Source organism: Antennarius striatus, chromosome 17, assembly GCF_040054535.1.
Source record: "Antennarius striatus isolate MH-2024 chromosome 17, ASM4005453v1, whole genome shotgun sequence".
NCBI classification, from domain to species: Eukaryota; Metazoa; Chordata; class Actinopteri; order Lophiiformes; family Antennariidae; genus Antennarius; species Antennarius striatus.
In genome coordinates, this window is record NC_090792.1 from 15,076,462 (window position 1) to 15,100,593 (window position 24,132).

A 24,132-nucleotide genomic window follows, 5' to 3' on the forward strand; every position below is an offset into this window, starting at 1 on the left:
TATGCATCTGAAATATTTAATGATTCAGGTAACTGATTAACACAGAAGTTCCTTTTGAAGTCCAATAGGAATGTGTGGCAATGTCCCCATTAAATCAGTTCGCAACTCTCTGCAAAGCATTAGCATGCATCCTACAGCAGAAGCAGCAGCTCGAGTCTGAAAACCATCCTATTCATTAGCTTGTGGATGAGATGGCAATATACCCACTGACCTCTGAAAAACAGGACTACACGTCATTCAAATTCAGATCCTGGCACAAAAAAGCTGCAAAAGGAAAGTCAAGATCTCACACTCACACACACAAACACACACATTTTTTAATATGTACCTGCAGGGCAGCAAACATCATCATTTCCTCCTCTGTGCACTCAATTTCCTCCAGCAGGATGGCCCACTTGGCTTGTTCATAGAGCTGGTTGACTCGGATGGCATCGTACTGTTGAGAGGTTGGACACAGATGTTAACACACACACACCAAGACTGAATAAACAAACGCCCACATTCGCTAATACACACAGGACAGAATTTAATTTCAGCAGAATTCACCACAGCAGTCCTAGAGCGGTCATGCTCCCAAAGAACAGTTATTACTTTTCTCCCCTTTAGGTAGTCAGTATATTGTCATACAGTATATTTTCACCCTTCATTTTGATAGCAACATGCGAACATATATCCCACAATGCCTCTGGGGCTTCTGTGTAAGATGAAACTGCATTCTCTATAGGATGTACCTTGGGGTTCAGGTCAAAGAAACTGTGGTATTTGAACCTCAGCAGCAGCACCTCATTCTCTTTGACATCCTGCTCCATCAGAGACCTGGATGAGTCCAACCATCTGTACATGCACAACAAGAACATGTCATATGAAACAACCTCCCTGCAGCTTTCTGAGCAGCAGAAGAACCATAAATATACTCCCAACTAAAGCATTTTGACCATGAGCTGATTAAATACAACCACTAATTGAGGATCATCTCACCCTTGGTTGATTTTAGCTTTATCCAGAAGAGACTGGGGCTTGTAGAGTTTGACCAGGATGTCTGGGGAGGAGATCGGCTGGCTGACTGCGAGGATGCCAGGATTTCCCTCAGAGAGGGGGCTATCCCCAAACCAGGCAGAGGTGGGTGATAGAGGGCTGCCATCTCTGGAATCATAGGTGGGGGTCATAGTCTTGCTGTACAAACCCGGGCTGGAGTAGATGCTCCCTGAAAAAAAGCATTAAACCATCAGAAGTTAATGATGATATCCTCCAAGAAAACAGTCTTATAGTTGGAATGAATATTACAATAATTATATTATGTTATTATTATTATTATTAACCATTATAATTTTAATTGTGGCCTCACACAGAAATTTAAAAAATGAAATTTTTTTTAACAACACACACTTGCAGCCTAGAAGGTCAGCTAGCAGTCACCACCACCATGTGACCACCAGCCCACATTTTGCAGATGAGTGGCTTAGACAATGTTTCCCTGCTGATGGCCGGATTGATGTGGCTCAGCATGCAGATGTTGCCCAACATGGTCAGAGTCACCCACTTATTCACAGTCAAAAACCCTGCAGGAATGCACTACACACAGCAAACTACCGCACAAGATGCCACAGAGAGGAGAGGGGGGGGGATGCAAAAATAGGGGAGGATGTGTAGATACAATGAAGATGATTTCTTAATGTAATGTTAAATCTAAAAAGGTAAACATGATCTACATTTTCTTTTGCTCTTTTGGTTTTCAATCCCTATTTAAATTCAAACAGTTGTGTTTGCATTTCCTTTTGGCTTGGAGTATTTTTGGCCCACATTCCCCCTCCCCTCCGTAGGGTCTAGGTCAAGAAGCAACACCAGCTAAACCACTAAATCCCTTCTGAAATGAGGAAATGGGCTCAGTTTATGTTTGCGACTTTGCACGTGTATGTTTGTGCATGCAGGCTGAGGTCATGAGAACAGCGGGCCCCGCTACGGTCACCCGTTCCTTGCAGGGAGGGTGCTATTCAGCAGCTCTTTTAAGGTTGCTCCTCAATGCCTCCCTAATGGGTTCATCAGGTCATGAGGAGAACTCCCATTTCCCATAGGGTCTCTTGAGGAATCTCAAATATCCAGAGAGATATAAAAAAGAAAGCTGGCAGCCCATTAAAAATACAACTAGGTCACTTCCATCCTGTTTACAGACCATCCAGTAAAGGCAAAGAGGCGCTAAGAATGTTATCGTGACTTGACTCCCTAATGCTCCCACACTGCGGATTCCTGAAGGGCTTAGATGGATGGAGCTGGACCACCAGGGGCTCCTAAGACAAAAAGTCAATCAAGGCAGAGCTGTCAATAAATAAATGTGTCTTTTGTGGATTAGATTTTCAACAAAAAGCTCATGTGTGCAGTTTTAGCTGTGGAATGCATTTAGGACTTTGGACGAATATAGAAAAAAACCAGAACAAAAACCCACAAAAACAGGATAATAATTTACCTGTGACTGTTTCTCCCTAACAGCTTAACTTTAGTTATCCGCAAACGTTTGAGGGGGGCTGGAGCAACAGAACAAAAAATGATCTCTGATCTAGCTGATATGAGGCATAGCTTTTATCATGTGACCACCCAAATCAGCTGACTTCCTATGGAAGTACAGTCAAGTGACTTGGCTACTGAGTCTCCAAGCCTACAGATGTCATGTGACCTCAACACTCCAGATGTTTGGGGGGTGGGGGGGCAGTGAAGGACAGGGAGGAAAAGGCAAGGCAAAGGTGAGGAAGCAGCGCTTTAAGAGTAAAGGACAGAGGAAGAGGAAAGCTTACCTTTGACAGGTCCGATGTAAATTATCTCAGAGGCTAGGATGAAAACAAAGAGTAAGAGAAAGAAATAAAAAGCTAGGAGGTGGAAGGAGGAAATGGAACGGAAACAAACAATACCAAGTGGACAGACTTAAGATATTAAGGACCCTGAGAAGACAGGCACGTAAAAGGAAAGCAGAGGAACACAAAAACGGGGAGATGTGTGGCATTTCCACCGGCCACTGCCAGCTGCCAAGTCTCGGATTGAGCGATGAGTCAGTTCACCCTTCATCACTCTGGAACGAGCGTTGAGGTTCAGTCCTTTCCATCCACCCATTCATAACCACCCAACACAGCATGACTGATTGAAAACACAGACATTGCTCTGGTCAAAGTGACCCAACCATGCATCTATAAACTGAAGCAAAAATATAAAGTAATGCTTGTGTGGAGCGTTATCCTCAATGCTGACAGGAAAGATAATTCGATACAACAGGCGGATCAACATGTGGTGAGCTCATAGGGAACTGATGTACAGGCATCATGACCAACAGCTAAACCATGGCAGTAGCAGTAGGATTAGGAAGTAAAATAACCAGATCAGTGGGGAACTTGATATGTGTGCAGACAGACAGGAGACGTCATCAACGGGTAGTGGATGAGATTTTTTTTTTTTAAGGATTTAGAGCATTTAAGCATAAATAATTAGTTAAGTTCTCCTTATCCACCCACATCTTTTATGTCTGAGGTCAGTGTCAACCTCACTGGAATATATACAATATTGAAATGTTGTAAGCAATGAGTGACTGCGTAAGGACTGCCAACTCATTATCCAGTTGTTTCAACATCATTTTAATTCTATTAATGAAAAGGGTATCAAAGTGATATCCAGTTGATCTCTCCATAAACCGTTCATCGATGTCAGAGTTAGATGTGTTCAATGTTCTTTTTTGCTCAAGGAACAATAAAGAACCAAAATATAAACACACCCGACCAAAGAGGTGAGCCGTTCTACAAAAGGCTGAACGCGGCCTCTGATCTGGTGAAGGAGGATGCAGATGTGTCGGTTTATAGCACACACACACACGCACGCGCACACACACGCACGTACGGAAACTGGTGACGGCAAACTACATTGAATATGGCGGTGCGAAGTTGTTCGTATCTACGAATGTTCTTAAGTCAGAGGTTCTTATCTTGAGGACTACCTGCAATCCACAACTAGCTTCACTATGAATCATATCAACCTGTGATTAGAATTAGTACTTGTGAGAAATGTTCCAGTGACTTTTCGTGACTCTCCAGCTCACATGAGAGTGTGTAAGCCATTACAGGAGCCAGGAGACGAACCAGGGACTGAGGCATGACAGACTCAAACCATACAAAGGGACCCATTCACCCGGGTCTCACAGTGTTAGCTTCATGCTAACAGCAGCATAACCTGCTGTGTTACTCCCCGTTCACAAGACCGTAAGTCCCTCATCACTGTGAGGAGAGAAAAAGGCCAGTATAACACGCAGTCATGTAGCCTGGTTTGAGTTTTAAAATGGTAGCATGACCAACAATGTGTGGAATCTCAACCATTCTTCGTCCTCCCTGCCAAGGAATCAGTAGGCAGGCCTCAAACTCTCACATTCGTATTTGGTCACCAGAAATAGGGCGAAGCAATCTGGAGTTATCTTAGTTGGTTTTAGAACCACAGGCACGATCACACACACACACAAAGAATAGAAAACTCTCCATTACAACCACTGGAACCTGCTATTCAACCTGCTGCTGGAGGGAAATGATAGGGTTACACACAGTGAAATACAAATGTTTATTTAGTTCATTGCACAGAGTAGCAATCCATCCACCCAGTCACCTGATCCTGGGGTTAACAGAGGACCTTCCAGCTCCAAATCATCTTCTTCCGCCTCCTCCAACTTTTTCTTCTTCTTCTTGGGATCACGGGGCTTACGCAGCAGAGACAGCTCCTCCGGGTGGCGAATATCTGGAGTGAGAGTGAGGAAGAAAAAAAAAGGTCATTTGGCACAAACGTTGCCTCACAGCAGGTCACTACAAAATAAATTCCTTGTTAAAGTTTAAGCTTCAATCAGACCACATGAGAGCAGTCAGACAGCACATGCCTTCAATAAGTAATTTACAAAATCCCACTATGGCCATGACGTCTCTCAAATGGAACCTCAGAAATGTCACCGTAAACACAGCCAATCAGAGGAAGACTAGGGTGGGGGATGTCATCACCACTGCAGAATTTAGGAGAGAAAACTTAAATTCTGTTTCTGGATCCTTACCATGTTCCAGATAACCCTCAAAATTTAATTACACGTTTTTCTCCCGAGGGGAAACCTTTCGACAACATTTCATTAAAATCAGTTCAAACATGTTGGGTTGTCTTGCTTACACACAAACAAATAAACAGACAGTACTGATCACCAAACCTCCAACTCTCTGGTGAAGGCAATAATGGAAATTTAAAAAAGTTGAGGATAAAAGAGGAAAGAATAAAGAGGCAAAAGGAGAAATGAATTCGGTAAGGATTGTTGACAGCTGTGCACAAGGAGTGGAAAATTGCAAATCCCTTTTCTCAGGCCCCCCAACAAATCTTGCTTTAACTGTAATCCCCAACTGAGACAGGGCAGACAACCTCTCTTTCTTTCTTGCCCTCTTCCATTCCTTCATCTTTTCATCTCACTGACACATAAAACCAGTATTCAGTTGCTGGAAGCAAATACTAGGACCCCTACTCTACAAGAGAAAAGAATAATCCTTGACAAATGAAATGAAATAAACATCCTAAATGTACGTGAGCTGAGTGCAAGATAGTAAGACAAGCAGATTGAATATAATGAATAAAACAGAGCTGCCTCTCTCTTCTCTTTTCCTTCCATCCCTTAAACCTGGAGCCTAGGGAACCATCATCCAGCACAGTAATGGTGTTTTAAGATGGAACGGTTCTGATTTCTGATATAGCAGAGACAGCAAGAACACATCCAACTGAGAATAATCGGTCTTAGATTAGAGGTCTTCTTCACATTTTCTAAAGACGAAGAATTTGAAAGGTGTTGCAGATGGATCGAGGATGGTTTTTGGGGGGAACTTAAGAGCAGAAGGGGAGAGAATGTCTTGGCTGGGTGAGAAATGTTGTTTGGTTTGTGTAACTAAAGCAAAAGCATTCCAGGCGTTTAAGAACTACCAGATGAGAGCTCACAGTCTCTCTCTCCCTCTCTCTCTTCCTCTCCCTCTCCCTTCGTTCTTGCTCTGCTGCAGCGATGAAGCACAATCTCTGTGCCCTTATACAGCCATGTGAGGTGCAGGGGGCCCACAGAGCTGTGTGAGCGGGCCAAATACAAACACTCAAGTGTGTACCAAAATATGTGTACATGGGTAGAACATTGTCCCTCGATGAGACACAGCATAGGCTTGTGGTACTTTTAAACTATGTCATTTTCCGTGTTCATGCTCATGATCTCATTGCAACCAACATCAAGAAAAGAGAAGACTAATGAGACATAATAAAAGATCTGACATAACTTCCATCAATTGTTTCCGGATTACAAACCTCAACAAATGTGTTTCCGTATTTTTTTTTTAATTTTGTTCCATTCAAACCATAATAAATACAATTATCAAGCTTTAAAATCCATTACCTGCAACATATAAAAGTGAAATGAAATTTTAAAAAAGGACTTGACGGAAAAATATATAACACGATAATATCAGGTATCTTTAAGTTTGGTTACCATAGAAAAAACAAACAAATCAGGATAGATGAGCATTGGCGTAAATTCCTGCTGACATTCTCCGTTAAGTGATGAATAAAGTGTCTGTAGTGATAATTCAAGAATCATGACTTAGAGATGGGGACGTGATTGCCTACACTCACCACATACTTTTCACCGTGACATCGGGAAGGGGAGGAGGAAGTAGAGGAAGGCTGAGTAATGCCGGAGTGAAAAACTTCCATTGGTAGAAATGATACCTCAGACAATAAAGACCTAAATCTTCCATCCTGCAGACTCGTGGTAGAAACTGAGCCCGGAGCCAGAAGTGAGAAGTTGACTGAGAGCCATTTAGGCTGACGTGATGTAATTCTTGGAACTCATGATTCATTGCGGTGAGTAGGGCCAGCTGTAGAAAAATCACTAACACTGTCACAATTTGATTTTATAGCACTCAAGTTTGCCGTACAAACAGACCCTACATGGACAAAAAAAAATTTTTTTGAAGGAGTGATTTGACCTTTGTTTTTCTCCTGCATTCTTATCGACCTTGTGAAGATATACTGATCAAATAGTGCTTGGTTTTTTTAATGCAATAAGGAGTGTGATATAGTGAGATTAACAATGCTATAAACCAGTGACAACACACTAAGATATCCAGAGCACATGTGGCATTTTTTGTTGAAGATTTATAATAATAATAAAGAATAAAATGATAATAATTGATCTTGACATTTTGTTAAGAGTGGAAGTTGTGTTCAACTAATGAAAGGAAGCAAAAAGGACACTAAAAAGGGACAATAACATTAATTTAAGAGTTGAAGGTGAGGCCAAACTACACTCCTGTTTTGTGTCAACAGTGGCCTGTACACTTGGTCCAGTTGAGCAGACCACTGATTGATGGGACATAAATCTGCTCACCCAAAACAATTAAACATTAGTCCAGGACATTTATGAAAATATTTCTAAAGGAGAAAGTGCTCTGGCTAAACTTCACTTTAATACATTTAATCAACTCAACACTCCTCCTGTGCTCTTTATCTTCATCCATTCCAAACACACACAGCAAAGTTGCAGTATTGTTGTTACTCCTATTGTGTCTCAGTTTTCCCACATATGGAAGCGAAAGAGTGCTGCCTAAAAAAGAAAAAAGAAAAAGAAAAAACCCACAAAACTTAAGTGGAGACGCCTGACTCTTATTTCCCCTGAAGTTGCGCTTTGCTGAGCGAAGCAGCCTCAACATCAGGCTCCCAGTCCAGTCATGTGTTCGTCGGTAGTGGGAGAGAACATTTTGTGATCTGGCTCAAGGAAAGAGAAAAGCAGTCCTCCTGTAAGAGGGAGGAGGTTTATATGTGTGTTTAATGTCTTGGAAGTAAGTCTGCAATGTCTAGACAGGACAAGCTCATGTCATATTGAGTCTTCGCCGAGCAAATGACCCTTTGCAGAATGAGGGGCCGGTCTAATATGTCAGACCTTTGAGCAATTTATACAGAAATTTAGAGCTGAAATAAATTTAATGATTATCTGACCTTTCTTTATTTCAGTTTACAACATCCATCAATCAATTTCATCAATCAATCAATGCTGTGGCATACAGTTTCCAGTACTCTCTGCCACCGACTATAAACATTTAGCACAAGGGTAGCCATAATTAGCTTCAGCCTGACTGGACCTCAACCTACTTTTGTAGATTGCACTACAAAACAATCAACCCTTCAACAAATTGTCAAACTTAAATTTGAGTGATCTTGGGAAACCCCCACCCCCCCACCCCCACCCCCCCACCCCTTCATAAACTTAAATTTAAGTGATCTTGGGAAACCCCCACCCCTTCATATTTTCCTTTTCCATAAAAAGATCGCTAAAGCCCTGGATGTAAGAGCTGCCAAACCGAATCAGAGGTCAAAAAAGGAGTAGACTGAGTGATCTTCATGTGTAACAGCACATCAATCTTTTTGCTGAGTGTTCTCAGGTCCCGACCAGCCCAGATGGACCGTATCTGTGTCAGGACACAGCTGCCATGGACATGGGCGTAGTAAAGCGGTGATAATGGGTTTCATAGTTAAATTCATAAAGTTGCGTTGATTTCCTACACTTTTCTAATGTATGTAATGAGTCTGAGTGGCACGAAAGAGATTTAAAAGGAGAGTATAAGATTGCTGCACCTAAAAACATGTCGATATGCATGTTGATAAAATGTTCTGGAACAGGAAGTAGCGTCCGTCTGAATACACCGAAGCAAAAATAGCCCAGATAGAAAATTAGTATGAACTGGAGACAGAAGGTGAACTAAAATCTCCAATGGTTTCCTCTGGGTTTCTGTCTTACACTATACCCACCACCCCCCCTTTTGCTGTCTAGAGTAGAGGCTAGTTGGACAGGGCTCGTCGCTCTGATTCTCTAGGTCGCACAGCTCACAGGGAGTCAGCAAAAACTCTGTACAGGAAATAGTAAAACTCAACGTTGACCCTGATAGCAAAAATTTAAAAAAAAGAAAGGTTTCCAGACCAGCTGGAAGTCAGCTGTCATGCCCCACCGTTCCAGCTAAGAGCTTTCCAACTGCTCTCATGGTACATTCTGGTTTGTTTGGTTTTTTTCTGGCAAGACATCAAAAACTTCAGGACATGTACAACTAACCAAAAGAAAATTTGTCTGCAACTCAAGCTGAAATCAATTTATTACAGAAGCAACAGGCACATTCCTAACTATTCCTGCCCCCCTCGACCCCCACCCCCCTGCTGCTGCTTTCAAAAAAAAAAAAGTCTTTCTGTATATCCTGAACAAACAGTGGCACTCGGTCGATTTTATTTTGTTAAAAGGCCCACAGCTTTGTAAAACTCAAAACCTTTTCATTCCTGCCTAGTTAAGAACGAGGTGGACCCCTGCTTGTAAAACAGCGCAAAGCAGTTGAAGTTGGAGCTCCTGCCTGTTGTGTGTGACAAACACACAAACAGGTGTGGTATGACCCTGCCTAATGGAGGCACTTATATTGGTGGGTGCTCCACAAACCAGCTAACCCCACTGGAGACAGTGACTAAGTTGAAGTGGGAAAGGGTGGCGTCTGGGCGTTAGCAGGTCAGAAGTCACTGTGGTCCAGTGGGTGACCTCTGACATATGTATGACGGGACAGGGTGGAGGCAGCAATGGAATATATCCATAATGTCTGAGTGTGCAAACCTTGGGTACTATTAAAATCCCAGGGAACAGTTAATTTTAGACATGCCAACAAAAAAGAAGAGATAAAAGTGAGTAAGAGTACAAGATCACATGCATGTCAGCATTCATGTGTGTTTTAAGTCTGAGACACTTTGATAATCTCGGTTTACAAAACATTAATTTGAGACGGGTGGAGCCGAGGTCTCAGGATGTGACCCCAGTGACTTAAGAACAGCAGACTTATACATAAAGGTTATTCAACACAACAAACTGTCATACATTAAAAAAAAGGAAAGAATCAAATTTGATTTCTTGAATCTTTCCAAAAAGGAATTAGTTATGGGGATTGGTTCAGGAGTCTAGCAACAGCAGACTCAAAGTAGACTGGACCCCTATTCTGTGCTTATTTCCATAATACATTCCCAGTCAGTCACACATCGTCTCACATTCAACTGTTTTTCCACATCAACTAAATCTATGAACGCCACTCTGCTTTCCTGTCAATTATTCAACTTACTGAAAGTTTTGCAGATGTCAGACACGGCCTTAAAGACACGGTCCGAGAAGTTGACCTTGACCTTCATGTGCTTCATGTTGGGCAGTTGGAGACGCAGCAGCTTGTGCTGCGGCGTGAAGAGCAGCCTGGCGTCGGCTTGGATGCCGTACTTGTCTAAAGTCCAGTGGGTTTTCAGCAGCCATGTCTTCTTCTTCTCCCACCACAAAGCATGGTCCGACCAGTCCTTCTTCACATCTGTGGAGGGGAGGGAAAGAGGAGAAAGGATGGGTTTTAATCACCAGCAGAAAATGCGACAACTTTTTATTTGCATAATTTGTCACATCTAGGGTTGTCGTACTGTTCACACTTTAATGATCTGAGGTCACCAAATACGTCTTTTCAAGAATGAGGTTGGGGTTTTTTTGTGGTTGGGTTGTTGGGGGTTGAGTGAATGTTTGCACAGGGGCGGTGAGGTCAAAGTGAAGGGGAGGAGACATATGTGTGTGTGTGAAAGACGTGGCTGTTTGTGTGACACCATGGGGATATCAGGTTCATACCTCCTCCTTTGTTCCAAGGCTGCACTGTGATCCGTAAAGCAGATACAAGCCACTCAAAACCCCCTTATAGCTCCCAGTCTTTTTGCTCTAGGGGGGCGCAGCACAAAGCTACACACCTTCTGTTGTCACCGTGTATCTGGCTTCAAAGAAAAAGGTGAAACCCGCAGACCTCTATGTGTTGACGGATTTTTTTTCATACTGTACTGAATGCGTTACTTGACGTCTCAGATTCTGGTTGATTGTTGAGAGGGTTCTAATAAGGCCATCGTTTCTCAGCCTACTACACTTTTCCCTGTTTCTTTCCAAGTGGTGATGTCATTGGTCTGGCATTAGTCAAGAAAAGCACTTCCCATGCAGGGTTTTCATTTCCTCCACCCACGTACGTCATCATAGCTTCTCGGGCTTTTCCTCGATGTCCGTCTGGGTCCTCTCAGGATTCACAGACAATATATATTTTTCCACCTCAATCATTAGTTATTTATCATAGCAGTCAATCTGACTTAAATTCTATACAGCTGCAGTAACAAGATCGTTTGAAGCATATACTGATTTTGATCACTGTAGTGTATGATGGCAAACAGCCAAGTTATATGAATGTTCCTGTGGTCAAACATAAGAGCTTCATTTTGACCCTCAATGAGAAGTGCATCCATTTTCTATTGTAGGTTGATGGCACATTACATCATGTGGCAACAACACTGCATTCATACAAAGGAGGCTGCATCTACTAATGGAAAAAACTGCAGGCATAATTGAAATTACTTTATGATGCTTAACACACAAAATGTAGAAAACATCAGCACCAACAAGCTGGAATTATTCCACTACTGATGCATGCACGTCGCTTCCTCTCGCGCTAAAAGGAATATAGTAACAACGATGGTGATTCTCAATGCGTCTCAACAGTCCTCCATATGTCCGACAGCTTGGCGCCATGGTAACCTAAACCTTGATTGCCCTTCTGCTTCTGTGTGGTGCTATTGTTTCCCAATGACCTTAACTTTACATAGGGGCACCCCCATGTATCGCCTACACGCCGGTGCTGACCCCGATTTAAAGCCCAGTGAATGGGATTAGATGGTAAGTAGGAGAACCAACAGAATGGCTGCTTCAAACCAGAGAGTAGACTGCTGTGATGTGGGGAAAGCAACCATCAATAGGGAGAAGATAACAGTTTATAGAAGATGAGTGACCACCAGCATCTCAATGCGTGTGTCATTGTGAGAGACTTTTGGAGAGGGACTGGCGGGGGCAAGAGGATTTGGCTGGGGGAGTTGTTTATCAAGCAGTCGGGTTTTATGCTGTTTACACCAGGGGGAAAACACTTTGTACTTGAGTAAGGACATTCCCGTCTCTCTTCTCTCGGAGACCCTCTGTTAGTTAGTCTGGTAGCGTGGGGTCTGGCTGTCATCACTCCAGTCCGTTGCCTCAGCTGTGCAGAACACAACCTCATCGCTGGTTTAAAAAGAAACTGCTCCTGCTAATGTGCACTGCCATTATTAAAGCCAACTAATGAGAGGGAGCAAGGATCTGAAATTTGAAAATAGACCAGAATATATTTTCATAACTCCAGTCACAGTTTTTCCACCAAGAACCTTGTAATTTCGGGTGTCTCAGGGTAATGCACAACGCCTAGCCTAACACTTGGCACTTAGGTCTTCGCCGCAGACCACATTCCATAGAAACATCCTCATACTCAGCATGCATGACCAATGTACAGCTTGTGGGGAGGTATGAATAAAAATCCTGGCTGCTCCATGTTACCCTCAACAAGCTCTAAATGGCCTCTGCTCTGTTTTTTTGTAGCCGCCCATGAGCAAAACCTTAATTGACACGGTCTTTCCTTTGGCTGGCTTATGTCGTTGCGCAGTCCTTTGATTTGTTCTGAGTGGACGAGGATAGCTTGGGGAGGGGTCCGTTGGTTTCTTTCAGCAACAAGGTGGCAACTGAACCCATGGAGAAGGAGGGAGCTGACTTGTTCGAGCTAAAAATACAGCCTGCCAAGCCTGACGTAATGCAACAGCCAGAGAAGAGGGGGCCTAAGTAATTGGGTGCATTAAATGTGGACCCACAGCTCTGCAGTAGAGTGATTGGTGTGTGTGTGTGTGTGTGTGTGTGTGTGTGTGTGTGTGTGTGTGTGTGTGTGTGTGTGTGTGTGTGTGTGTGTGTGTGTGTCTGTGTGTGTGTGTGTGCTCGAAAATGGAAGGCTTGAAAGACAAGGGGAGGCGAAACAGAATGGCAAAACCATGTTTTATGACCTCTGCAGGTTGTGAAAGATGATCCAGAGATTGCGCGTCTGTGTGTTAGTGCATGCACACAGGTTTGTGGATTTATCTAAGCAATGGTGTTCTTATCCATCCATTAAATGCATTAGCTGCGTGTGTGTGCGTGCTTTAACCTGGCAAATTAATCCATAAATTTTGACCGACTCAGTTATTTTCATTCATTCACCACCATCACTTCTGCAGCGCCTGACCGAGACCGCTTCCTCGGCTCAGTGCACCAAATACAACAGGAAGAAATCATGGTTTTAAGAAGGCATGGTTTAATATAGACTTGTCTGAAAAGCAGTGAAGCTAAAAGCAAAAACACCAAAGCCAAATGGTAAATGCGTCCAGGGTTTTCATTTGGATGACACAGGAAATGGTCCCTTCTTCCTTCTCCTGCTCATCCCTCCTTTCTGCTCTTGACCTATTTGGAGTAACTATGGTGTTTACATTAGGAGACGGCTTTGTTTATGGAGGCCGGTCTGTGAGAGGGAGGGGAGTTGGTTCGCAGTGGAGAGGAGGAGAAAGAAGGAATGAGAAAAAACGGCACGAAAAAGAGATAAGAATAATGGAGGATGAGCTAACATTGGGAATTCAATAATATGAGAAGCAGCCGAAGCCACGAGGAAACAGGATACTACAACATCATCCACCGTATCACACACAACTGATTCACAACATTGAATGTAACGCTCAACTGTTCACCATGTTTATTTTTCTGAAATTTTTGATCAAACACTTTGGTATTAAAATCGACAGGTGCAATTTTTGATGAAAAATATGTTCTGCAGTCATGACATTCAACTAAAATCTGAACATAAAAGCTGAATTAAGTTCAGTATAAATAGACCGATCAATTGATTCTTTTTAATGCAAACCATGTAGCCCAGCCACGATGACACTTGGACTATAATTAATGATTATTTTCATTATTAATTCATCTGCTGAGCATTCAATATCCTCAAATGGAGGGAACGGTCAAGTGTCTGGGGTTATAGCTATCAGTGATTTAATAGTTTTCCACCAACGAATCAATTAGTCGATGAATTGCTCTAGTTCTGGGTGTGACAAAGGCTGAAAAGATAAAAGAAATCCACGCTGCTGCTCTGGGCTGTTCCTCCACCTGAAGGGAGTAATAGCTGAACCCATCTGTATGAACACAGGGTATTTTCCATGAGCTGTTGGAGATCAGACGTTCACCATCAGTGACAACCGTGACTAGTCTGACGATTTGTCATTTACAGCCATCAGCTGATAAAAACATTGTGGTTGCGCCTGGTCGGACCAGTCATGCAGTTTCCTTGGCGACTCTCGGCTGACGCCTTAAGGCAATGGAGCACGGCCACGGAGCCGTTTTCACATAAAACAATGACACGGAGCTGCAAGTTTGGCAATCTTGTTCTCCCTCTTAAACGTACACACAGACACACTCAAACAATTTATCCTCCTCTACAACATGAAAACTGTCTCTACCTAAAAATATCCTTTGTATTGACAAGGCTGGTATTGACAAGTAAACATGGAGACAGCAACTGCTCCAAGCTGTCCTTAAATTAGATCCACTGTAAATGGCTTTTAGACACACATCCTCGTGCTATTCACAAATAGCAAATATATGATAATATATATGATAACACAGGTGATAATATCTGTGTAGCAGACAACAGATACATCTCCATAAAATTACATTGTTCTGATACCAAATAGCATAAATCGATGCAATACATGATTTTAACTTTGACCCTAGAGAGATGAAATACTTCACTAATATTTTCATGTCTTTTAGAGGTCTCCTTCTGGCGTTCTATAACAAATACCATGAAAAGCCTAACCCTTGACAACCAGTTAAATAGGATTAGCTGAGATTGTTTGTTATTTTTGATATAAAGCACAGTTCAGTTCCATGCCAGTAGTCAATAACATGACATTTATCACATGCATCAAACATGCAGCACAGATCAGACCCAGATTCAGCTGGAAGTCAATCGCTACTAACTACGAGACACCCAACATTGACATTTCAGGTTGCAGTAATGAGAAACAAAAAGTTTATCTGGGTCACTTTCTTTCTACATCACAGATAGAATATCTTTAAAAGGTCACGACTGGCATTAAAATGTGTAAAGCAACTACTCTTCCATATACAGAGTTCAGATCCAGACACTTTTCTATGTCAACACATATATAAATTTACAATCATGCTCATGCCTCTAAGGCTTTACTATTACAATATTTATTCCATAACGCAATACATGCTTTCCATCTGGGGCGCATCCAACCAGCAACAATAGCAAAGGCAATGCAACAGTTCTGGCTTTGATGCATTAGGAGAGGTTAGGAGGGCCATTAGAGGAATCCTCCTTAGAGACAGATAGTTTGTATCCATTTGTGTCATTTTCCAAACACAGGAAAACAGTAAGGGTTGTCTCCTCCTGCCCCGACTCAGCTTTATACAATTAAGTGTTCAGGGACACAGCAAAATAATGGTGTTACAAGAAGTACTGGGACAAAGATCAATGGAGCAGATAAACAATATTCATCTGCCTTTCTATCCATCCATGCATCCTGCCAGACGTCCTTGTAGGACCATGATCGGTTGTCCAGCTGAGGCGTCCGAGTTCAACAGGAAGCTAAGCTGCTCCACAGCTTTCTCGCCAAATTTCTGGTCATACTCTGAGATTTTTTTTAACGTAACAATTCAGATTGAGTAAAGCTGGTGAGCACAAGTCCAAGGTAACATTTCAACAACGTACAGCAGGACTACACAAGGAAAACTCAAATCATTGCTGTTTCCACGATGAATCAAATGGAGAACTCTGTCTGACATTACAGAATTGGTTTGATTCCAGCATGAGCCATTTTATATTATTTTTACTATTATTACTATTATTATTTTTAGTAGTAGTAGTAGTAGAGTAAAACTATTTAACCTCTGCACAGAACCACCTTAAACGAGGCTTCATCCCTTCGTTATGACAACAAACACCTCTCGCACTTTGTTCTGTCAGAGGGAGTGCAGGGAAAGATGAGAGGTGTGGGTATTAAGTTTAAATGAATGAAAGGCGTGAAGAGAACGGAGGCAAATTTACTCATCCGACGTTACCGGTGTGTTACAACAATAAACTGCATCATTGCATTAAACTGGATGAGAAGTTAAGATTAAACCTTGAGGCCAATAATTAAATATTATAAACTGTAAAAATAATGAGAATGTAAGTGAATACATACATAGGCCAGGGGTCTTCAGCACAATCACAGCAGCATCTAACTAGTGAAACAGGAAGTTACTGGCCTGGGCAGGACCACTACTTAGGCTAACTACTTCCTGTCGGAGATTGGAGAGCAGGATGATCACACAGGCTGCCAGGCGGTTTGTCACTTCCAAGATGCCAGGTATTTATTGAGGGCTCCACATTTACAATCAATGATTCTCATTAAGCAAAGTGATAGAGCAGATCTGTGTGTGACGGCAAGATGATATGAGGTACAGCCTTGAAAGCAAACTATTAAGGGAATACCGGTTTGTTATGGTTTGATATATTGAACGTTGAATTGCAAGTTGTGCTCATAGCGCTTACATAATTAACACAGATATTCCTTTGCTATCTCCAGTCTTTCTTTCGCTCTTTTTCACCTCAGTTGGGGGGGGGGGTGGAAGGGCAGGAAGGCAGGAATGCAAGGAAAGCACAAGGGAGAAGAAAAAACAAAGGAAGTCAAGCATCCTGTGTTGAATCGCATCTGTTTCCTAATGAAACTTGGATTCCTTTGTCATACTGAAGTCATCTCCCCCTGGTTGATGCAACCTCTAGCTAAAAAGTACCTTGGAATCCAAAAAAGGGTATAGAATTCAAAATCTAACAAGCAGAACTATCCCAAATGATACTGAGAGGACACTTAAAGCCACATCTAATTTTACTCTTCTAACTGAACATTATAATAATAACAACTGGTATTTTCTTTAAGAGTTGCCTATAAATAGAAAGAAAAAAAAGACATTATGGTTCATGTTAGCTACATGATTGTTCCAAAAAGACCCAGAAATGAACGAGGAAATTTGGGATATGAATATCTAGGTCAGCGCAAATACGAAACACACGTTTTCTCTGACATGCAGGGAATATTTGCTGTGGCTCGCTGGTGGTGTAGCAGCCAAAAACTGCAGGCCACTCACTGGAAACATACACACGAACTCTCCAAGTCACACTGGACCAATTAGCTTGCGCAAGTCCTATTTATGGAACGTTTCAGTCAGCAGAATCTGGAACAAACTGAACAATGCTATTGGTTATTTAAGCTTTGCAACGTGACTGGATGATTGCATGGTGTTAAATATGACGCTTCCGAAATTTAAAAATAGGTGGAATTTTCTTTATAAAGAAGGACAGAAAAAAGGGGGAAAGGAAAAGAAGGAGATTTGAGAAGGAAAAGGGGAGGTAGTGGAAGCAAGCAACAGAGAATCCAGCAATGACGGTGACATGCCAAACCTAGGAAGTCATTTCCTGCTTCACCGAAGACTTTTATGGAATTCTAGCATTGTGGCTAACGTCACACTGCTCGAAGGCAGACACGGAGACCAAGACTATACTCAACTCTCCCGTCTTTTCTCCGTTCTCTATCCAGTCCCTCTACTTACGAGGTGAAGCACAGCCAAAACCACCAATGTACCTCCAGTTGTGTAGCGGTATTTGTTGGCAGCCAAGAGAGCAAGATTAATCACCAATAAAGGCAGCCAAGAACAAAAGGAATAGACTTGGAACCAAAACATCTACAACCACAGACTAAGGCTAATACATCAGTTCACATATCCCTGGTCTATGGGATATGTGACGCGAACATTTTGCATTCAAATGCCCCCAAACAAATCTGGAACACTTTAATTTGAATTCTGAAATTTATAATGATTTTTAACAATCCCATACTAGTTATGCCCATGAACAAATAGTCATTTTACTACAGTTCTGAGGAGGCATTTCTCATCATTTAGTAGACTTATACGCACGTCTTGCACATGTGCTATGCGTGTGTCTGACTGTGTGTGTGTGTGCGTTTCCTACTTCCACAGTCCTTGCACCTGAATGAGAAATTGTGAGGTAGATTAAGCCCATGAACTTCCTTTTCATGGTTCTAAAATCATCAATCTAAGAAAATGTCCCATGCTTTTGTGAGGAAACACAAAGCAGTTACGGTTAGCAACAATTTGCAAGACTAAAAAGCCATGTACCTCAGTAATAATCCCTTGAGATACAATAAAAATCCCACCAGCTAATGTCTTGTGCAGCATTTATTTTCCTTTATAAACAGCCAAATATTAGCTTTTAGAGAGGAAAGCAGCACTTTTGGAAAACCTCAGCTAAGAATAACAACAACATTAATAAGTAAATCAAGGATGAAAAGATTACAGGGTCAGGAGACTAAGGGTAGTCAATCAGGTGGCTTTAAATACTAAAATCCTGAAGGGCTGAATGGGAAATGGATGCAGAATTCACTACTCTGATCAATAGCTGAGTGCCTTCCTGGCATTTGTCTATTTAATCCATTATCAAAGGTCATTTGAGCCTGCACTGTCGATGAGATGACCTGCAGCTCCAAGGTAGGGGCGAAAAACAGATGTGGGACACGTGGACAAGACACACCCACAACCCCACGTAACCCTGTTCACGAGTTGGAAATAAATGAACACACACACAAACACAAATAAGGGAAATACATCAGCAGACTTTCACACAGTGAAAAAAAGTGTCATAAAAAGGCATGGTGACAAGAAAACTGAGCACTAGCTGCACTATGGGAAACAATTCCTGTAACACAAGGTCAGTCATTCATGTTGCGTAAGAGAGAAGGAGACATTGTGTCATTGCACCAGAAGGTCTTTCCAAAAGCAAGAGGGAGTCACTGCCTTCAGAAACTCTGAGGTGTCCACTTGTCTCTTATTACAGTAACACTTTGAAGTGTGTGTAAATCTACACATATACAGCAGCCAGGCACAATTCCCACAATCCAACATCTGTAGCCCCATTGATGGGTGAGTGACATCACTGGAGGTGACCAGCAGGTGCCACAGTAACAGGAGCAGGTCGGAGTCAGAGGAGTTAACATATTATAAGTGATTCAGGGCTCATTCTTCAAGCTATTGCCTCGATGTGGGAGTTCACAATGCATATATCAGAGTTCTTCGATAAGAAGAGGGGTGATGTGTGACACAAACGCTGTTTAGTATTCTATGCTTGTTCTTCAAAATGCAGGTAAAATTCAAAACAGAATATTCCAGAATAGCAAGAAATATTCAAGTCAAAACATAATCTCTGTACCAGAAGTTAAGGGCCTCAAATATTAAATTCTACCTCTATTAGCATTAACTGTGCTTCAGTGAGCTACTTTCACTGAAGTAATGGCCATTTTAGTATGAAAACACAGGGGATTTAAATAAGTTCAATACCAGCAAAAAAAGGATGGAACTGAATCACATTTGTGATAAGACAGTGGTAGAAACCACGTACACCCACATCCTGTTATTTCTCTTTGGAGGAATAAACATCCAACCATGTTGGACCATTCAAACTATCATCAACATGACGACCTTAAGTCGCCGGAATCCTAAGCAGATAGCAAAAAACAAAGACAAGTCATCAGCCAAAATAGAAACTGAAATTGATGGTCACAATGGCTGCGCAGAACAAGCTAATTTTTCCAACATTCAAAACACAAACAGCGAATGGTGGAACACTTCCCCCACACTACAGGTCCTTCTCAAAAAATTAGCATATTGTGATAAAGTTAATTATTTTCTGTAATGTACTGAAAAACATTAGACTTTCATATATTTTAGATTCATTACACACAACTGAAGTAGTTCAAGCCTTTTATTGTTTCAATATTGATGATTTTGGCAAAAGGTAAAGAAAAACCAAAAATCCCTATCTCAAAAAATTAGCCTATTTCATCCAACCAATAAAAAAAAGTGTTTTTAATACAAAAAAAGTCAACCTTCAAATAGGTAATTATGTTCAGTTATGCACTCAATACTTGGTCGGGAATCCTTTTGCAGAAATGATTAATTCTATGCGGCGTGGCATTTAGGCAATCAGCCCGTGGCACTGCTGAGGTGTTATGGAGGCCCAGGATGCTTCGATAGCGGCCTTAAGCTCATCCACAGTGTTGGGTCTGGTGTCTCTCAACTTCCTCTTCACAATATCCCACAGATTCTCTATGGGGTTCAGGTCAGGAGAGTTGGCAGGCCAATTGAGCACAGTAATACCATGGTCAGTAAACCATTTACCAGTGGTTTTGGCACTGTGAGCAGGTGGCAGGTCATGCGGAAAAATGAAATCTTCATCTCCATAAAGCTTGTCAGGAGATGGAAGCATGAAGTGCTCCAAAATCTCCTGATAGCTAGCTGCATTGACCATGCCCTTGATAAAACACGCTGGACCAACACCAGCAGCTGACATGGCCCCCCAGACCATCACTGACTATGGGTACTTGACACTGGACTTCAGGCATCAGGCATTTTCCCCAGTCTTCCTCCAGACTCTGGCGCCTTGATTTCTGAACGACATGCAAAATTTGCTTTCATCCGAAAAAAGTACTTTGGAGCACTGTGCAACAGTCCAGTGCTGCTTCTCTGTAGACCAGGTCAGGCGCTTGTGCCTCCGTTTCTGGTTCAAAAGTGGCTTGACCTGGGGCATGCGGCACCTGTAGCCCATTTCCTGCGCACGCCTGTGGATGTTTCTACTCCGGACTCAGTCCACTGCCTCCGCAGGTCCCCCAAGGTCTGGAATCGGCCTTTCTCCACAATCTTTCTCAGGGTCCGGTCACCTCTTCTGGTTGTGCAGCGTTTTCTGACACACTTTTTCCTTCCCACAGACTTCCCACTGAGGTATCTTGATACAGCACTCTGGGAACAGCCTATTCGCTCAGAAATTTCTTTCTGTGTCTTACCCTCTGGCTTGAGGGTGTCGATGATGGCCTTCTGGACAGCAGTCAGGTCAGCAGTCCTACCCATGATTGCGGTTTTGAGTAATGAACCAGGCTGGGAGTTTTTAAAAGCCTCAGGAATCTTTTGCAGGTGTTTAGAGTTAATTCTTTGAATCAGATGATCATGTTTATAGCTTGTTTAGAGTACCTTTTCATGATATGCAAATTTTTTGAGATAGGAATTTGGGGTTTTCATGAGCTGTATGCCAAAATCATCAGTATTAAAACAATAAAAGATCTGAAATATTTTAGTTGGTGTGAATGAATCAAAAATATATGAGTTTAAAGTTTAATTTTTATCATTACATTATGGAAAATAACCAACTTTATCTCAATATGCTAATTTTTTGAGAAGGACCGTACAACACAAAGAAGGTGTCATATCATGGAAAGTCATACCCTTCAACCAGATCTTTAACAAAAAGAGCTAACATAACTCAAACAATGGATAAGGCCAAGCCTTGAGCGAAGTTGGGTGGGGAGGCCTAATGAATTCATGTCGTCCCACACGCGGCAGCAACACTGTGCTCTTCTAGCAGAGATGCAGCACAGCAAAGCCGACCACAGAAAACAAAGACCTCAGTTATGCCGGGCTCCAACAGGAGAGCTAAAAATGGGAGCATGGGCAGGGAATAAAACCTTGGAGCGCAACAGGAATGCTCAGCACTTGAGCGACATCGACACACAACGCACTGTCACTCCCAAGTCAGGCGGCCACCACCATTGAACTTTCTCTAACCTCCATGAAACAGAGCCATGCTCAAGTGGCCGGAACAGAGGAGTCCTTTAGCTTTCTTGCACCCAAATCTGTAAAGTGCGTAATTGCAGCTACAGAACAGTGCACAATACAGTGTTGGGGAGGCAGGCTGTGTATAATTTCTTTATAACTTGGGTTACTGACCTACATTCCCTGAAGGGTAACAAAAAAACTGTTAATCTAAAAGAGGAGTCTGAGCTACTATGATGCAACAAATATACTCTGCCTGGTGGAGATCTGAACAATGAAATTGGAGAAAATCTATTCTTAACTTAATCTTGTATTCTGAAACAATCTGTGTTTCAACACAGGAGGTGATGTTTACTTGATGGAATCACACGACTCTCAGATAGACAACTATAAAGGCATTTATTCCCCTTCGGCCATTGACGCACAAATTTTCTACAATGAACAGAAGCAACATTGAAGTCAAATGTGAAGGACTTCATTACAGCAAAGTGGATTGTTGAAAAAACAACCATGAAAGTGAGATTAATGCATACCTAGTTTCTCCACGAGCTTCAGCATGACTCCACCGATGTGGATTTCCCCAGTGACCCTCAGCGACACGTCCCTGTGTAGGTCAGTGACGTGCATTTTCAATTCCCACGTCCCGTCGGCGTAGCAGCCATCAGGCATCCGGATCCCGTCCAGCGCCATCCTGTCAAATACACACCCACGGTCAGAAATGGAAAGGTCCATTTGTCTGGACACTGGAGTGAAAAGCAACCTTTGGACCTCCATAGAAAAGAAGAAATTTGGTGTAAAGTGAATGCATAACCCGTCTAGAGAAATAACTAGCACATTTTCAAACCATTAGCTAATCTCTAAGCATGTTTACAGAAAATTGCTGCAAATTAACTGACTTACTTGACTGCAGCCAAGCATTTCACTTGAGTCTTCGATTACAAAGGTTGAGATTTGATACTGCTTTAAAGAAACCAATCGAACGACAATGTGGCCATAGCCATACGTTATGCTATACAAATCCAATCACTGAACACGTGATCAATCGACGGTCATGGTTGGTACAAATAGTAATCATTGATTTGTCTATGTAACATCTTCAGTTTTTTAGGACGAGTTCCCAAAGTCCAAACCAGTGTTTCTGGTGGTTACTGTGATGTCATCGGGGTTGCTGTATGCCAGCTTGAAATGGGACCACAGATTTATAACAAACAGCCAGTGTGTCATGCTGGGAATGAGGACTTTGAACAACATTGAACAAAGAAGAAAAAAGTTTCATTATTTGTCAAGCATTCAAACAGAAATTTACACTCCAATACTTTGTCCATAAACAATTTCTTTCTTTTTCCATTGACATATGGAAGACTTAAAAACTATATCAGTGTTTCTTCTCCACTGCAGTACTCCTGGTTTTTACTTCTTCTTCTTTCTTTTTTTAACTTTCCTGAAGATAGATAATGCTTCCAAATTCAGCATAATGTTATGACATGAGGTATGATTTTCTATTTGTGATGTCATAATGGTATGGTAAGGAATACAGGATGACTTGTCCATCACTGCCTTTGCCTCATGTTCCTTGTCCTGAAAAGGTTTCTTGTTAATAAGTTAACTCACAAACCCAAAGTTCTGTTATCGCCCCTCTCCAAGCTTTGGCAGCTTTCATCACTGCAAAGGCATGAAGAGGTTGTTCAATTCCTGGAGTTTGAACAATATGTACCACTACAGGCATATTTGAGGGCAATCTTACACATTAAATCAGATTTTTGGATCCAAGTGCTGTCAAAGATTGACTACATTGGATACACACACAAAAAGGAATTCCGTTTCCTGTATTCATAGACAGTTTTCATAAGACTTCCCCTTATACCGATGGGATTTCTGATTTTAGTTTTACTTTTTATGCATCAAATTGTGTCATTTTTAAATCCCGAACCACATTAGAGCTTTTTTTTTTTAAATTTTACTTTAATAAAAGTGATAAATACTTCCAGCATTAGCTCATGGTGGTTAACGATGACGTGATTTAAATCATGGTTGAACATTTATCAGGGATGATTTTTTTTTAAAAATAAAATAACAGCAGAAAAATCGTGCCCATCCCGGTGGTTATTATCGCGTACAATCATTTAAAAAAAATAATAATTTTTTTAAAAAAAGTTATATGATAGCCTGTCAATCGGGGGGCGATCAGACACGGAGATTTATCGATAAACACGGCCGAACAAAGGGCTGCGGGGCCCGGGGAGGGGGCTACAAGTTCAACCAGGACGCTTTAGCGGCGTTCATGTCCGCCAACGAGCCGGTTCACCTGTTAAAAATAACGGTAAAGGAAGTCTTACAAATAGACACGGGGGTTAGCTAATTACGTAAGCAGGCTCCGTACAACCGCCCTCCCGGCTCCGAGCACACTCACCCCACAGCGGGCGAAGTTTGGTGGGAAGTCCGCCGAGAAGAAGCGAACAAACTAGCTT

General features: G+C 42.0%; 1 protein-coding gene across 2 annotated transcripts in view; it reads right to left on the minus strand.

Moving 5' to 3' along the window:
• Window positions 1-24,132, minus strand: part of fermt2 (FERM domain containing kindlin 2) — a 34,688-nt gene that overhangs the window by 10,230 nt on the left and 326 nt on the right. The window contains exons 2-8 of one of the 2 annotated variants that reach the window (XM_068338026.1): window positions 22,198-22,355; window positions 10,161-10,394; window positions 4,627-4,755; window positions 2,787-2,819; window positions 979-1,204; window positions 732-834; window positions 329-436 (exon numbers count right to left, since the gene is read on the minus strand). In XM_068338026.1, the coding sequence (XP_068194127.1) occupies window positions 329-436; window positions 732-834; window positions 979-1,204; window positions 2,787-2,819; window positions 4,627-4,755; window positions 10,161-10,394; window positions 22,198-22,354 (990 nt within the window). In that variant the 5' untranslated portion in view covers window position 22,355. The remainder of the gene's footprint in view (window positions 1-328; window positions 437-731; window positions 835-978; window positions 1,205-2,786; window positions 2,820-4,626; window positions 4,756-10,160; window positions 10,395-22,197; window positions 22,356-24,132) is intronic. The other variant, XM_068338027.1, reaches the window with a different exon arrangement.